This window comes from Prunus mume, linkage group LG8 (assembly GCF_029339155.1).
Source record: "Prunus mume cultivar Tortuosa linkage group LG8, ASM2933915v1, whole genome shotgun sequence".
In the NCBI taxonomy this organism is placed as follows: domain Eukaryota; kingdom Viridiplantae; phylum Streptophyta; class Magnoliopsida; order Rosales; family Rosaceae; genus Prunus; species Prunus mume.
The window spans coordinates 2663595-2680999 of record NC_142705.1 but is presented as its reverse complement, the minus strand read 5'-3'; the positions used below and the strand labels follow the sequence as shown (position 1 = coordinate 2680999).

The 17405-nt window shown below is 36.8% G+C and overlaps 2 protein-coding genes and 1 pseudogene across 3 annotated transcripts; 2 read left to right on the top strand and 1 right to left on the bottom strand.

The window, feature by feature from the left end:
• Nucleotides 1–19: 19 nt before the first annotated feature.
• LOC103341056 (uncharacterized) lies at nucleotides 20–3693 on the bottom strand. Of its 2 annotated transcripts, XM_008244536.3 has the most exons (8): nucleotides 3250–3658; nucleotides 3015–3127; nucleotides 2076–2147; nucleotides 1630–1665; nucleotides 1475–1520; nucleotides 1096–1183; nucleotides 586–643; nucleotides 20–274 (listed from the first exon to the last, which is right to left on the bottom strand). In XM_008244536.3, the coding sequence occupies exons 1-8, from the start codon at nucleotides 3326–3328 to the stop codon at nucleotides 224–226; spliced, it is 543 nt and encodes a 180-aa protein (XP_008242758.2). In that variant the 5' UTR covers nucleotides 3329–3658; the 3' UTR covers nucleotides 20–223. The 2 variants fall into 2 exon arrangements, with proteins under 2 accessions (XP_008242758.2, XP_088898745.1); XM_089042619.1 differs by lacking the exon at nucleotides 2076–2147 and having other exon boundaries at nucleotides 3250–3693.
• A 3404-nt stretch (nucleotides 3694–7097) lies between these two features.
• LOC103341057 (Ribosomal protein L7Ae/L30e/S12e/Gadd45 family protein) lies at nucleotides 7098–8978 on the top strand. The gene is made up of 5 exons (XM_008244538.3): nucleotides 7098–7256; nucleotides 7362–7482; nucleotides 7605–7708; nucleotides 8435–8566; nucleotides 8666–8978. The coding sequence occupies exons 1-5, from the start codon at nucleotides 7254–7256 to the stop codon at nucleotides 8690–8692; spliced, it is 387 nt and encodes a 128-aa protein (XP_008242760.1). The 5' UTR covers nucleotides 7098–7253; the 3' UTR covers nucleotides 8693–8978.
• Nucleotides 8979–11067: 2089 nt separating this feature from the next.
• LOC148914503 (pentatricopeptide repeat-containing protein At4g32430, mitochondrial pseudogene) lies at nucleotides 11068–15106 on the top strand (annotated as a pseudogene).
• Nucleotides 15107–17405: the final 2299 nt, after the last annotated feature.

The following is a 17405-nucleotide window of genomic DNA, read 5'->3' as shown; positions in this document are numbered from 1 at the left end:
TGATTGCGACATTGATAAATGGCCTAATACTTTTCTACTTTCATTAGTCTTCATATTTTCTTTATCCTTCAAAATAAGGATGAATTATTGATGCTGATGCCTTGCTACAATATGGCAGGAGGTAAGGAAAAACAAAAATTACAACTGGCTTCTCTCTCTCTCTCTCTCTCTCTCTCTCTTCCCCTGCTTCAGAAAAGAAATGTGTATCACTACACTGGTATCCCTAATCCTTCGACGTTATGACCAGCAATCCCAGCGCCCCTATCAGAATGTACTGCAAGAACAAAAACACCTTGTTAATTTCGTTAAGTCCCAAGCCTCAGCTGTAGGCTGTAGATACCTAGGCATATTGTAGGGGGCAAAAACCCTTTAAAAAATTCGATTGCTTTTTTTCTCCTCAGTTTTTCTGAGATTCATAGGATTTATGGGCATATGAGTTACACGTAGAAGAGCCTTCTAATATGAAGAATGTCAAAAATTTATTTGTAACTGACTAATGCACGATTAGAAACAAATCTGAAGAATGTCTTCAACTTTAGGATGCTATATACACACAGCATGATCTAAAATCCAATAAAAGCAAACCTTGATTATAGGCCTCTCTGTCATGATAATTGTCACCCATCCAACATAAGGCAAAAACCTGCAGAGGAACGAAATACAAATACAAATACAAATCAAAAGGCACTCTTTCAGCATGTATGAAAGTAGACGATACATATATATATTGACAAATACATATGTATATATGGATCCAGGCTCGATATTATGATTAGGCAAAGAGGCAGAAATAGCCCACAATCGTCCCAGGTAGAACCCAACTTTCATAGAAACAATTAATTTTACATACATCAACCCATTAAACTAGATAGCTTCATGCGGAAAATAATGCAGAATCGACCATGGTAAAGCAGCCTTATGTTAGTTTGTATGTGACTTCGGTGCATCAAATGTTCAAAACATAACCAGAACAATTCTGATTGTTTGAAAAAGTCAAATCTCTACATTAGTATTTGGTAGTTGTCAATTTACCTAACAGATATAAACAAATTACCCAACAGCTCAAAGAAAATGATAAATATAAGAAAATAATACCCAACAGCTCTTCCCATGATATGGCGTCGTTGCAACCAATGCTGGCCCCGAGCATACAAGGCCCTGTCATCCTTGTCGTTATTGTCTCCTGCAAAAAAAAAAAAAAAAACACGAAGACTACAGTTACTAAAATCATACATTATAAAATGATTTTCAGAATCTGAAATACTGAAATACTGAAACATATTTAAATCCTCAAACTTTTCCCAAATTACTATGTCATCATCTAATGACTTAAAGATTATTATTATTATTATTATTTTCCAGTTTCTTCTTTTATAAATTATAAGAAGAGATGACCAGCAAAAAATTTGTATAATTGACAGGAATACAAAGATTTAAATGGTCTAATGGATCTGCCTAGAAAAGAAAATAGTACCTTTTGTGAGGACATAAACTTCTCCAGTATCTTTCTGCTCATGAACCTAACAGAAAATGGTCATCAACATTAAACAGATTCATCTAAGCTGAAGGGAGGTGCTATGATGTCACAGGGTCACCCTTTTGCTCAGATGGTTAAATCATGATTCTTACCTTAATTACTCTATGAACGATTGGAATGTCACGTCCCTAGACAAAGCAAAAAATATATATTAGCAGAAGTACAACTACAAGTCTGAAAACACAATAAATTGCATGCATAGGCCAGTAGTATGACCCAAAAGAAAATTTTGTAATTATCATCAGTTATGAAAGCAACACAATAATAAGAAACCAAATGTCATAGCTAAGATATTGCCGAGTGCCAAATCTTCTCTGTCAAATCATGTAATCTATACTGATGAACCAAAAGGGCACCCAACCTCCAGCAGTGAAAGCTAATCATGCAATGCTTGTTTCATAAAATTCAGATTAAATGAAGTATAATAAACATACGATAAACGCCAAAACATGCTAGATGATGCTCATAAATGGATTAAACAAATAAGAAAAAGTTTAAATGAATGAACTTAAGGAGGAATAGCATAAAAAGGGCATACATCCACATTAAACACCACAATTTCTCCTGCCCGAATAGGATCCTCGCTCATATGCAAGAACAAAATGTCACCCTGAAAGACATCATTATGTCAACAAACAAATGAAAAAGAGCAAAAGAAAGCACATATTTTTATTCATGTTTAATGGTAAAATGAGATGCCAAAAATTGAACGAAAAGCAAAGATGAGTGTCTGTAACAGTGAAGCACTTCACGATGTAAACAAAAGCCGCCCCCCCGCGGCATAACTTTGTAGAACCGCAGGTGATAATACGGTAAAGTGGTTTTAAACAAAATATTGATAGGTAGACCAATAACCTATAAGATGCTATTGGGCTACACAACAGCGGATAGCCTTTCACTTCTCAAATCTCTCATCTTCCATGATGTGGACCCAAGACCTACTCTTAAAGGAAGAGATGCACAAATGGCAACAAGGACCATTCATAAACATTTCTTTAACTGAAAGAATACGATGCAACTAGAATAATGGTGGTTTATTAAACATCTGAATGTTGGAATAACCTAGAATCTAGAAACATGCTTTTCTGAACGAAAATAATCAGCACCTGAATCTCTAGGTATAGACCACTATATTAACGCATTGGTATATATACCATTTGACAAAATCTTGTATACAGCTATTTCAGAAAACTGAAAAATATTTAACCACTCAACTCTTACAGTCAGAAACACCAACGATCACCAAGACACCAATTGCCAACTACTTTTAAAACACAATAATTGCTCAAACCAAGTACAATGCATAGTCCGCATCCCAAACTTAAATTCAGGCCCTTCACTTTTGTTTTAGCTTGAAACATGCTTTTAAGTTCAAGCGACTCTTTTGGATTAGACAACACAGTCCTAGACACATAAACAACTCTTGGGTACAATTCTTCTGCAAGAGAAGTAAGTTTTAAAAGGGAATTGAACTCACCCTTGCAAAGCCAGGCTCCATGCTTTCAGAGAGCACAACCACCACAGGTGATTCGCTCCCAGTCATACATATTAACCCTTTCCATATAATCAATGCCGACGTGACAATCAAGCCTGCACCATATATCAAACACCTAAGCTGCAATCTTATTCTTTTTCTTGTAAGTTCATTGAAACAAATAGAAAACTTTTGTGCAGTGAAACAAAAAAATACATGGGTTCGGGGTTGTACAGACCGAGAGTGAGGGCTTGGGAGAGAGCTTGTCTGATCTGAATGGACTTGACGGAGTCCATGGTCTCCCCGAACCATCCCATTAGAGCTTACGGGTTGTAGTTGTAAAATGCTGTGGTCGTCTGGTTTTTGCAGAACTATAATTTGGCGGTGGCGGTGGTGCAGTGATTGCAGAACTAGTCTGTAATTGCAAAAGAAAATAGGATTTCGCGGTGAATGTTTGATGATCTTTGATTTTAACCCGGGGGATCTGACAATAAGAGAGAGAGAGTGCCGCGTTGAAACAACAATTTGTCACCCGTCAAATTATATGTCGCCAACTGGACAGCCACAGCCACTTAAAGATGAGCACCATCCGTATGGTTCCATTTAGAAAGGTGCAAGTGTGCAGAAAATACTCTCAAATTCATAACTAAATTGAACATATTTTCAAATCGTAATCAACCAAATAATATTGGTTTGGCTGGGTTCAATTTACTGTAATTTTGATTTGGGTTGTTCGGTTGCTTGTACAGGTGCAAGTTGGATTGAAAAATCCGATTTCAAGCTATTAAGTTACAAAATTTTCCAATTTTGGCAAGTCCAAATCAATTATGACATCTAAAATCTGAAAATTCCGATAAAAATTGGATTGGAATTGGAATGTATCTAGAGGTTCCCAAAATTTTCGAATTTCATGTTCAACTAAATATAATTTGATGACCAAATAGATATAAACAAGTTATTCCCTAAAGGATAACAACCTCTAAGTACAAGCATATAATAGTTTTCTGAGCTTATAGTTTGTACTTCCAACAACAACAACAAAAAGCTTATAGAATGAATTTTCAATTTTGAGTCAAATTTAATTCTTCAAATGGTTGGGCATGTTAATAATTTGTAGCTAGTTTCCAGAAATTTCAACAACAAAAACGGAATATGTAAGTTCCAAAAGTTTCCAAAAATTTTGAGTTTTCCGAATTAGAATGGAAATTGAAATTCCTAATTTATTTATTTTTGGAACATAACTGGAATAGAATTTTCATTCTGAATATGTTTGGATTAGAATTGAAATCCCCTTATTATGATCTGATTTGTCCAAAAATCATGCCTAGTTGCTTGGTTTCATCAACCTCATAGTAACATAAATATTTCAAGTTCCAATAGAAATGTGACATGTTTAGTAAAAAGTAATTGTGCATTGAATTATAATAATTGATTTGGTTCGGCACTACTCAACTTACAATTTTATCGGCATTTTGGGTTGATTTTCGAACTAAAATGAACCGTCAGTTTGAAAAAGATTGATATTTGATTTTCTAACTCAAATGTTGACCCCCTACGTCACCTATTTGGACATCAAGTTTAATATACTCACATAGGAGACGAGACCCTTTTCAATATGAGTCACATTGAGTCTCCCCCCTTGTGAGAGTGGGAGCATAATCTCCCAAAAATTTATTATGAATTAGAAGCATGGTGATTTGTTACTACAATTTAAATTAGGACGAAACTCAATAAAGTTTTATAAACTTTCCAAATATCATTTGGAAACAATAATCTCTAAAATATGGGAACTACATTTTGAGTTCCTTCCACCAAAAATACAAGAGTACGCGGAATATAAGAGTTTAATTTTGTACTCATTCTTAAACTCTTACCTTCTGTTTAGATGAGGAAAAATAACTCGAAATTTAGCTAAAAGTCGAGAATTTAAAAGGTGAAATTGACAATTCCATTGTTTGGCAACTTAAGAGTAGAATTTATTAAATACAAATTTAGTTATATAGCCAATCTTAGACATAGTCTTACAAAGAAACCCTATACCATTTAAAAACTATAAACACGCAAAAAAAAAAACCCCAAAAATCGACAGTTGTCAATTTTATAATTTAATAGCTATTGTTTAGTTTATTTGTATGTGTAAAATACTTATATTGCCCTTGTACTATAGATTTAAGAGAGAAAAATCAAATCTACCCAAATCTACCAAAAAACTAGATTTGTCCAAATCTGCCAAAAAAATCAAATATGCCAAAAAAATTAAATATGCCAAAAAACCAAATCTGCCAAAAAATCAAATCTGATTTATTTTCTCCTTTCTCGCTAGTGTTTTCTTGGTGTTAGAGCAAGAGCAGCTTCCATTGAAGCACAATCTCATGTTCAACTATATTCTTCATTCTCATATTCGAGCTCTACTCCTCTTTCACAACGTCGTTGTTGTCATCATCGTCCTCTTTATTGTCGTCGTCGTTGTTTGGTTTTGACTTGAGATTTTTGATCTTTTGCTTCAATTATGTGTTTCTCTTCATATTTTAGTTGATTTTCAAAATGTGTTTTAAGCTTTGATGATTGATTTATCCTCTGTTACTATTTCAGTTATGGATCTCATTTTTGTTTAACTATGTACTTCTATGACAAAATATTAACAATGTACTTTTATGACATGATAGTATTAACAATCTGGACTCGGCTTGTTTTGAGTTGGTTTGGTTTGTTCTTTTGTCTTTTCTTTGGTGGACATTTATTAGAAATAGCAACAAGACAAACATTAATCAACATCGTAAACTAGCAGTGTTATTACCTTAGACTGGAACATTACAAGTATAAATAGAATGTCATAGAACATTAGCAATGTTATTACCCTAGACTGGAACATTACACGAGGTAGACATGCATTAGAAATATGATGTCATATGAAACTAGCAGTGTTATTACCTTATATTGAAACATTACAACCATTAAATCAACATGACAGTAAACTTACAGTGTTATTATCCTAGATTGGAACATTATAGCCATTAATCAACATAACAGTAAATTAGCAATGTTATTACCCTAGATTAGAACATTACAAAATAGTAATGTTATTACCCTATACTGGAACTTTACATGCGTAAACATGCATTAGAAATAGGATATCATATGAAACTAGTAGTGTTATTACCTTAAACTAGAACATTACAGGGTAAACATGAAATAGAAATAGGATATAATAGGAAACTAATAGTGTTATGACCCTAAAATGGAAGTGTTATTACCCTAGACTGAAACATTACATGGGTAGACATGCATAAGAAATAAGATGTCATAGGAAACTAGCAATGTTATTACCCTAAACTGGAACATTATAGCCATTAATCAACATGACAGTAAACTATAGTGTTATTACCCTCTACTGGAACATTACAACAATTAATCAATTTGACAATAAATGTATGGAACATTATAGTCATTAATCAACATGACACGTTAATGAAGCTATGGTTTTCAAGACATTTTGTTTGTAATGAATTGTTTGGTTTTTTTATTTTTTTTATTTTAAATTTATAAAATTGGGTTGGGCTTGTTTTGGGTGCTATTTAAGTTTTTTGTGTTGGGCTTCTTTTAAGTTGATCAATGACAGTCACGTAATTTATAGGAACTTTAACACCAATTTCTTATGTAATAAATGAGTTTTAGGTGTGTTTCTAAAATGTATTCCACGTGGGGTTTTTTTATATTATAATTTCAACTCCTATTTTGGGTATATTAGTGAAGCTCCCTTTATTAAATGACGTGCTGAAAAATTAAGAAAATTGAGGCATCAAATTCATGAGTTTAATTTCCACCAAAATATGAGTCATTTCACAATTGTTATAATGTCATTTACAAAATCCGATATACATAAATCCAAAACAGAAATTGAAATAATGGAAATCTAAATTCCGTTATTTTAGAATTCTATGTAATTTTCAATTCCTTCAGCTAAACGAAGGGACCTTGAACAAAACCGATCCTAATAACACATTTTATTTTTTACATTATAAGAGACACATTTCTAGGCCCAAGACTAATTATTAATATAAAACAGAAGGTTTAGCCCAACTTATACATAACGGGCTAGAGCAACCCGGTGATTAATAGTCGGTGTAAATTACGGCGGCCCATAAAATCCCTCAGTAGACGGCAATGCATCTTCTTAAACCCTAATTTATATCGCATTAAAAACCCTAGCAGCCTCTCTGCTCCCACGAATTCGACCACACAATGGTAGTATCTTGCTCTTCATCTTTGTTTTCAGCTTGAGCATGGTTGATTGACTGTGTTCGTGATTTGCATGTTTATTAATTTGTTCGTGTATGAATGTAATTGCAGACAGGAGAGGCAGTGAACGCAAAAGCGTACCCTTTGGCCGATGCGCAGCTGACGATTACAATACTCGACCTGGTTCAACAGGCAGCTAACTACAAGCAGCTTAAAAAGGGCGCCAATGAAGGTACGTTAAATGCTCATATTTCAATGCCATGGCTACCTGCTTCTTTTTTTTATCTGTGCAGTCTCTCTTTATAGAGTCAGAATTATATAGAGTTCAACATTTTTTTATGGGTTTTTTTTCAGCGACTAAGACCCTCAACAGGGGTATTTCTGAGTTCGTAGTGATGGCTTGTGACACTGAGCCGATTGAGATTCTTCTTCACCTTCCCCTGTTGGCTGAAGATAAGGTACTATTCATCATTCTTGTAACACATCTATGGCACTGAAATTTTAGTGTCATAAATGCGTTAATTCTTCGATTGCGACATGGTTTTTTTTTTTTTTTCCTATTGGATGATGGGAGAGTGTTGAGTTGTTTTTCTCATCTGAGGATAGTTCAATAAATTCAACTATTGCTGCTTTTCACAAAGAGATACTCGAGTTCTTTGCTCACCTTTTGTGTATTAATTGTTTCCTTTTAGTCTCATTGTCTGTCCTGTTACGATTCGTTATCGTCTGTTAAGAGTTACTCACTGTAGTTTCCAAGTGTTTGATGTTTTACACGCAAAAATGAAGTGAGAGAGAACTATTACCCCTTTGGTTGTGTTTGATTGCGTACTTGTTTTGTGTTATATAGAGGGACGGTTTGTGTTATATTTGACCCAAACCAGACTCGTTAGGTATTTACCCTAGTTGGTAGGATTGTGGTCTATGGCTGGACATAGATGCACCTAATCGCCTATTTGAAGGTTAGACAGTGTGCATCCCATTTGGTGCAAGCATTTTAGTAAACAGGGCTTATTGGTTGCAGACATGAAAGACCATGCCCAAGATAGTATTATATGTTTATTTCTTCATGATTTTTTAGTTTATTATGTTGAAGCTTCAAAATCCTTACTTTTTACTTTGATGATTCTCCTAGCGATTTTAATCAATTTAAAGCACGTTACAAGTGTTTTATTTGAATTTGGCAGAATGTTCCCTACGTTTTTGTCCCTTCGAAGCAAGCACTTGGCCGAGCCTGTGGTGTCACAAGACCTGTCATTGCGTGTTCTGTGACTTCCAATGAGGGAAGTCAATTGAAGTCGCAAATACAACAGCTCAAGGTACTCTTCGTTCTAGTTTTAATCTGCAATTTATGTTTCAGGTTTCCTTAGTGCTTGGATTTGGTCCTACATTCTGAACATTTTATGTATGAACTGCAGGATGCCATTGAGAAACTCCTTATCTAAGCTATCTTCGAATGCATATTCTGTGTGATGGGCCTCTTCGGACTGTAATAGTGGGAGCCTTCAGAGGCTTTGACTAGGAAATGCATATTCAGTGTGATGGAGTTGTTGTGTTACTAGGAAATCTTTTGATGTTTGATTTGTATTAAATTTTATGTTTTTATGAACTTCGAGTCAAGTACTTCTACTAAGAAGTCAGAATTGTATCTACTAAGAAGAATACCTGCACGACCATTCGCAGAGGATGCATGCGAGTAATTGAGCTTAAAATCCACCCACTTTTAGCACATATATCTGTCATGGCCTGGATGATTCGTGTACTTTGATCGAATACTGACTTCAAGTCTGTGACATAATTACTGATTGGTAATTCTAGCTGCGAGAAATGTGGCTGAATGCAGAATTCATGCGTGGTAGTAAGAGAATAAAACGATGAGAGAACTAAAAAGCAAAACAAGACAACGTTCTCTGACCTGAAATAGCAGATTGGCTTTGACATGTGGATCATCTAAGCGGTCCTTATCCACTTTGTATCAAACTCAGGTTCAGTATTGTCCAAGCCATAGTAAGCTAGATTAAACATCTGTAGAAAACTATGCTCATGTAAGATTTTGTACAGGCTCAATAAATCAAATACTAAGGACACAAAATAATAAAAACCGAAGGCTTTTAACTTGTGTCTTCACCGCACATTTAAGTACAAGAGGATCATTGTCACAGCAGCAATGAAAATGTTAGGCGCCGGCGGATTGTGATGGACATCTACTCCCATATTTCTTGTAGAATCTGAGCAACTGTTGATTATAAAAGGAGAAAAGCATGTAATCTGTTTCACATTTTTTTTTTCTTCCATTTTTTATTCTATACAGTCATGTGTGACCAAAACCATCATTTGCAATATATCTGTGATTGATATTGGAAAATCAACATATCTCTTTGTTTTCCCATCATAATATTATGTTCCCTGCAACTGCAAGAGAATCAACACTTACGTAAATTTGTCCTGAAGAACAGCTGCTGCAATATATTCATGCTAGAAACCTTTGTGAATATAGGAACCAAATGAAAAAGATACCGCACAAATTTTGCCTTACCTTAATAATGACCAGATGATGACCTAGAAGGTTTACACCCCATGCCAATGTGCTGGTAGGTACAAACCAATACCTATAATTTAATACATATGCCTGATCAGTATATAGATTACGAAAATGATCTTTTTGTATGCGGAGAAAGGGGACTGGGATATAGTTGGGTGGATACTGGTGATGCTGATGGTTCCTTGTATCTGCATGGCTTTTCATCAGGTGATACATCCCACCCAGAGTCTGGGGAAATATGTAGAATGGCAAAATGTCTAGGATTAGAGATGAAAATTTTGAGAGAGAACATGTAGGAGGCAAAATCACTGAAAATGGACTCCTTCTCAAGGCCCTCACTTTGAAGGCTTGAATCTGTACATGTAAAACTTCAAAAGTAACTCATGATTGTTAAGAAGTTCTGTAGCCAAATTTAAAAAAAAAAAAAAAAAAAAAAAAGGAAATTCATCTTGAGGCAACATACAAATGAAGTTTTGATGTGAACGATAACAAAAGGTCATGTATGGGTTCCCTTTGCCCGTCACCACCTATAATCTTATTGTTTAACGTTTATATTAAAAAGGAAAAAGAAAGGTTGCATATACAAAAGGGTCATATAAATGATTGAAAATTAACCATCAAGATCTGGTGAGTCATGGAAACAACCAGAAGACAAAGCAATAATAGAGCAAATTGCAAGTTCACTATCGCCGTGCGGCTATACTATTTTGACGGTATAGCCGTGCGGCGATACCAATGGAAATGTATTCGAATATTTTAATATATAGCCGAGCGGTTATACTATTTAAATGTATTATTTTGACGGTATAGCCGTTCGGCTATACGCTGTGAATATATTCGAATATTTTAGAGTATAGCCGCGCTATACGATCAAGAGTATGACGGTATAGCCGTTCGGCTATACACTGTGAATGTATTCGACTATTTTAGGGTACTATACGCGGCACTCGCACCCACAGCCATTTTGCTTCTCCATAAGCGCTTCCAAGCTTCAAAGACTCGGTCTTGAGCCTCTCTCTCTCCCCTCTCAACTCAAGCTTCGATTTTTTTTCTTTCATTTCGGCTGCTCCGTTGATTGGATTGGATTGGACTCTCTCTACGAAAGCCATCAAATGTCATTCAGCTATTGAAATCTCCACTAAGATAACAACTTTGATGCTATAAGGGAGTTAGCGGCTCTAGCGGCGGGTCTGGCTAGGCGACGCCTAGGTTTCCATTTTGTTCCAAATGAAGACAGACGAAGTTTGCACTCGCAGAGGAATGTGGTGCGCGAGTGAAATGAAGAGACAGAGAAACGAACACGATGAAGTTACCGTTACCCTTAGAGCCCTTGACATGTTCTGTAAGCAACTTCAACTGCATTTGTCTAATAACATGGATGAAAATACCGTTACCTTTGCCATCAAGGCCTGTCAAGGGGACCCCAAACCCGGATGCCAAATTCATGGGTTTGCAGTTTCTTCTGGGTTTGCTTCGTATGCCAAATTCTTTGATGAGCGTGTACACCAAAGCTGGCCAGTTTGATGGTCCCTTACTTATCTTTGAGACTGTGCTATACTGATATAGTTTCTTAGAATACTATTCTTTCGGGGTTTCGAACAAGTGAGGGTGCATTGAATTTTGCTCTTAGGATGAATTTTAATGGAGTTGTTTTTGATCCAGTGACTTAAACTACGATTCTTGCTTTTGTGCGGATCGTGAAGATTTTCTATTTGGATTACAACTGCATTCTCTTATATTTAAGTCTGGTTTAGATGGTGAAGTTTTTTATAAGTATGTATTCGAGGTAGAGGCGGTTAGTAGAAGCTAGGATTGTGTTTGATGAAATGGCGAATGAGGATCTGGTTTCAGGAATGCAATACTATCAGGTTACTCTCAAGAGGGAAATCATGGCTTGAGGCGATTTTTGTCTTTATTGAGATGGTGGGAGAAGTGATGGGGTTAGATCATGTCTCATTTACTAGTTTTCAGCTTGCGGTCATGAAATGAATTTAGAACTTGGGAAACAGATACATGGCTTGACAATTAAATCAGGATATGGAAATCATGTTTCAGTTTGTAATGTATTGATCTCGACATATTCAAAGTGTGAGGTGACTGAAGGTGCAAAAGTAGTCTTTCAATGCATGAATGATCGCAACGTAGTGTCTTGGCCAACTATGATTTCAATAGACGAAGAAGATGCCATCTCTCTATTTAATGAGATGAGATTGGATGGAGTATATCCAAATGATGTTACATTTAATGAGATGAGATTGGATGGAGTATATCCAAAAATATAGCCGCCCGTCTATACCTTTAAAATATTCGAATATATACAAAGTGTATAGCCGTTCGGCTATACCTTCAAAATAATATATTTAAATAGTATAGCCGTCCGGCTGTATGTAACTTGCATTTTGCTTTGTCTTCTGGTTGTTTCCATGACTCACCAGTCAGGCTCCCATATCCAAAGGACATTTGTGGGCTAAAAGCTAAACAAACAGACCTTTCAGTGAGAGGGTCCTGAAGCAAGGGGAGCCCTAAGTCTCATTCTCATACAGTCATGAACAGTGTGTGTGATGTGTGAGTGAGGACCTGAGATTTGAAATTTTGGTGAATGTGGGGTTTCTTATATAATCCAAACCATCCATATTACCACTCAAAGCAACTCAAAAATAATTGCTACATCAACATTTCAAGCAGAAGGGAATTTAAGTAGACAGAAATTGGTTAGGCTAGCAGAGAAAGAGACAGAAAAAAACTGCATGATTGTGAGGTTTTAGAGGAATAAATAATCCAATTCAATCCCAATTACCAAACACGACTTAAAAGAAAACGGATTGAATAATGCGTATTCAGTAGGATACTAAATTGAAGTGAGAGTCAGAGTAGGTGATGAATAAAGTCAATGAAACAGTTAAGAGAAAGTAAGAAATTAATGAAAAAGATACTGCACAAATTTTGCGTTACCTTAATAATGACCAGATGATGACCTAGAAGGTTTACACCCCGTGCCAATGTGCTGGTACAAACCAATATCTATAATCTAATACATATGCCTGATCAGTATATAGATTACGAAAATGATCTTTTTGTATGCTGAGAAAGGGGACTGGGAAATGGTAGCAAAAGTTAGGAAAGGGATGAGAGATAAAGGAGTGAGAAAGGTTAAGTGGGATATAGTAAGGTGGATACTGGTGATGCTGATGGTTCCTTGTATCTGCATGGGTTTTCATCAGGTGATACATCCCACCCACAGTCTGGGGAGATATGTAGAATGGCAAAATGTCTAGGATTAGAGATGAAAATTTTGAGAGAGAACATGTGGGAGGCAAAAACACTGAAAATGGACTCCTTCCCATGGCCCTCAATTTGAAGGCTTGAATCTGTACATGTAAAACTTCAAAAGTAACTCATAATGGTTAAGAAGTTCTGTAGCCAAATTTTTTTAAAAAAAAAGAGGAAAAAAAAAGAAAGAAAATTCATCTTGAGGCAACATACAAATGAAGTTTTGATGTGAAAGATAACAAAAGGTCATGTATGGGTTCCCTTTGCCCATCATCACCTATAATCTACTTGTTTAACGTTTATAATAAAAAGGAAAAAGAAAGGTTGCATATACAAAAGGGTCATATAATTGAGTGAAAATTAACCATCAAGATCTGGTGAGTCATGGAAACAACCAGAAGACAAAGCAATAATGGAGCAAAATGCAAGTTCACTATAGCCGGGCGGCTATACTATATAGCCGAGCGGTTATACTATTTAAATGTATTATTTTGACGGCATAGCCGTCCGGCTATACGCTGTGAACGTATTCGAATATTTTACAGTATAGCCGTTCGGCTCTACTATTTAAATGTAGTATTTTGACGGTATAGCCGTTCGGCTATACGCTGTGAATGCATTCGAATATTTTAAGGTACTATACGCGGCACTCGCACCCACAGCCATTTTGCTTCTCCATAAGCGCTTCCAAGCTTCAAAGACTCGGTCTTGAGCCTCTCTCTCTCCTCTCAACTCAAGCTTCGATTGTTTTTCTTTCATTTAGACTGCCCGTTGATTGGATTGGATTGGACTCTCTCTACGAAAGCCATCAAATGTCATTCAGCTATTGAAATCTCCACTAAGATAACAACTCGATGCTATAAGGGAGTTAGGCGGCTCCTAGGCGGCCTGGCGGATCTAGGCGGCTCTTAGGCGGCTGGGTGGGTCTAGGCGGTGCCTAGCGGCTAGGTCTAGGCGGCGCCTAGGTTTCTGGCGGGTCTCGCCTCCATTTTGTTCCAAATGAAGACAGACGAAGTTTGCACTCGCAGAGGAATGTGGTGCGCGAGTGAAATGAAGAGACAGAGAAATGAACACGATGAAGTTACCGTTACCCTTAGAGCCCTTGACATGTTCTGTAAGCAACTTCAATGAAAATACCGTTACCCTTGCTATCAAGGCCTGTCAAGGGGACCCCAAACCCGGATGCCAAATTCACGGGTTTGCAGTTTCTTCTGGGTTTGCTTTGTATACTACGGTTTCAAATTCTTTGATGAGCGTGTACACCAAAGCTGGCCAGTTTGATGGTCCCTTACTTATCTTTGAGACTGTGCTATACTGATATAGTTTCTTAGAATACTATTCTTTCGGGGTTTCGAACAAGTGAAGGTGCATTGAATTTTGCTCTTAGGATGAATTTTAATGGAGTTGTTTTTGATCCAGTGACTTAAACTACGATTCTTGCTTTTTGTGCGGATCATGAAGATTTTCTATTTGGATTACAGCTGCATTCTCTTATATTTAAGTCTGGTTTAGATGGTGAAGTTTTTTTATAAGTATGTGTTCGAGGTAGAGGCGGTTAGTAGAAGCTAGGATTGTGTTTGATGAAATGGCGAATGAGGATCTGGTTTCATGGAATGCAATACTATCAGGTTACTCTCAAGAGGGAAATCATGAGCTTGAGGCGATTTTTGTCTTTATTGAGATGGTGGGAGAAGTGATGGGGTTAGATCATGTCTCATTTACTAGTGCAGTTTCAGCTTGCGGTCATGAAATGAATTTAGAACTTGGGAAACAGATACATGGCTTGACAATTAAATCAGGATATGGAAATCATGTTTCAGTTTGTAATGTATTGATCTCGACATATTCAAAGTGTGAGGTGACTGAAGATGCAAAATTAGTCTTTCAATGCATGAATGATCGCAACGTAGTGTCTTGGCCAACTATGATTTCAATAGACGAAGAAGATGCCATCTCTCTATTTAATGAGATGAGATTGGATGGAGTATGTCCAAATGATGTTACATTTAAGGAGATGAGATTGGATGGAGTATATCCAAAAATATAGCCGCCCGTCTATTCCTTTAAAATATTCGAATATATACAAAATGTATAGCCGTTCGGCTATACCGTCAAAATAATATATTTAAATAGTATAGCCGTCCGGCTGTATGTAACTTGCATTTTGCTGTATTATTGCTTTGTCTTCTGGTTGTTTCCATGACTCACCAGTCAGGCTCCCATATCCAAAGGACATTTGCGGGCTAAAAGCTAAACAAACAGACCTTTCAGTGAGAGGGTCCTGAAGCAAGGGGAGCCCTAAGTCTCATTCTCATACATTCATGAACAGTGTGTGTGATGTGTGCGTGAGGACGTGAGGACCTGAGGACCTGAGATTTGAAATTTTGGTGAATGTGGGTTTCTTAAATAATCCAAACCATCCATATTACCACTCAAAGCAACTCAAAAATAATTGCTACATCAACATTTCAAGCAGAAGGGAATTTAAGTAGATAGAAATTGGTTAGGCTAGCAGAGAAAGAGACAGAAAAAAACTGCATGATTGTGAGGTTTTAGAGGAATAAATAATCCAATTCAATCCCAATTACCAAACACGACGTAAAAGAAAACGATTGAATAGTGCGTATTCAATAGGATACTAAATTGAAGTGAGAGTCAGAGTAGGTGATGAATAAAGTCAATGAAACAGTTAAGAGAAAGTAAGAAATTAATGTTGGATGCAAAGAACATGTTTCATATGACTAATGTGGGGAATTATTTCATTTCCTTAAAGAGGAAGAAGAAAAAGAAACCTGAGGTGTAGTTAGTTAGCATCCACACTTGGGAATTACTTTACTGTTTTTGAGAAACAATTGAAAACTTGTTGTCACCTTTACCTTTGTATGTTATTGAAGATTCTCTTGTCAGTTAGGCATGCTAGGCATTCATCCATGGTAAAAATTAAAATTATATTCTACTAATTACACAATTTATGTGTTTTTTTTCTTCCTATAATTTTCTATGCATCAAATCAATGCTTGTATTGTATTTCATTTTGTTGCTGTCATGCAAGCATTTATGTTTTAGAAAGAGTGGTTGAAGAGCTTGAACCAAGTCATGAGCCATTCTATTCTACTGCAATAGTTTGAGCTCATCTGCCCCTTTAAGTTCAAAATACATAGCTGGAACATGCGCCATTGCCATCAATTTTTGTCTTTCTTCTCCTCCTTGACTTCATGGGGAAATTGCAGAAATGGGTGCTCCTTGCAGCCCAAAACCGAACAGCATGGCTATGAGATGATGAGATGCACTTGCTCTCTATGGTTTGGACAGAAGGGAGCTCCCAGTTCTTCTGTTTTCATTTAAGCAGATGTCCTCATCATCCTGTGATGTGGTGGGTAAGTTTCATTTTACTGCCAGCTTATATATTATCTGTTTATGCCTCATGTTTTTGGTTTCCCTTGCTCTTATATGTAAGATCATTTTCATATTTGGTTACTCAATCATGACAGCTAGAGAAGTTAAAACACACAAGAATTATACCATGCACCATTAAAGTCGAAGGAGCCAGGCCTCCTAATTGGAAAGAACCCAAGAACACTCTGGTAGAAATCAAGGGATTTCTCAACTGATCTGCACACCAATGAGATGTGATTCAAGGACTTCAAATTCAGCATGCTCTATTTCTCAACTTGGAAAATATTACGTGCAATAAGCAAATAGAGAGAACATATTCGAGTTTAAAATAAACACGTTACGTTGGTGACTCCATTACTCGTTTCTTCTGCTGACACGTTGGTGACTCCATTGCAGTTGCGGAGACGAGGAAACTTCTTATTAGCTGCAAAGTAATTGGTGCATTTTTCTTCTTCTTTTCTTCCTCTCTTTATTTTGCATGTAATTTTACACAAACCCAGGTCAGACCAAATGTTGGCGAGAGTAAACACACCCCCTAATTAAAAGGGAAGATTAATATCCTTATTCACAGGTCAAACTAGTTTTAAGAAGGAAGAATCTAGAGCGACTGATAGACAATAAGCTCATCTCTGATTCTGAAGTATCGCAGAGAATACAAGGCAGAGATCAAGTCATGGCCGGGTCTTCCGTTGTCTTCATTTGGAAACAAAAAAGGACACGACCCGCCCTGGCTCCCAGACTCGCCTAGAACCGCCCAGGCGCCGCCTAAATCCGCCCAGACCGCCTGGGCGCCGCCTAGATCCTCCTAGACCGTCTAGGCACCGCCTAGATCCGCCTAGGGGCCGCCCAGATCAGCCGGGACCTCCCAAGAGCAGCCTAGATCCGCCAAGGCCGCCTAACTACGAGTTCGAGTCTCTATCCGTGGCTACATGGCGTCCAATTTACGTATG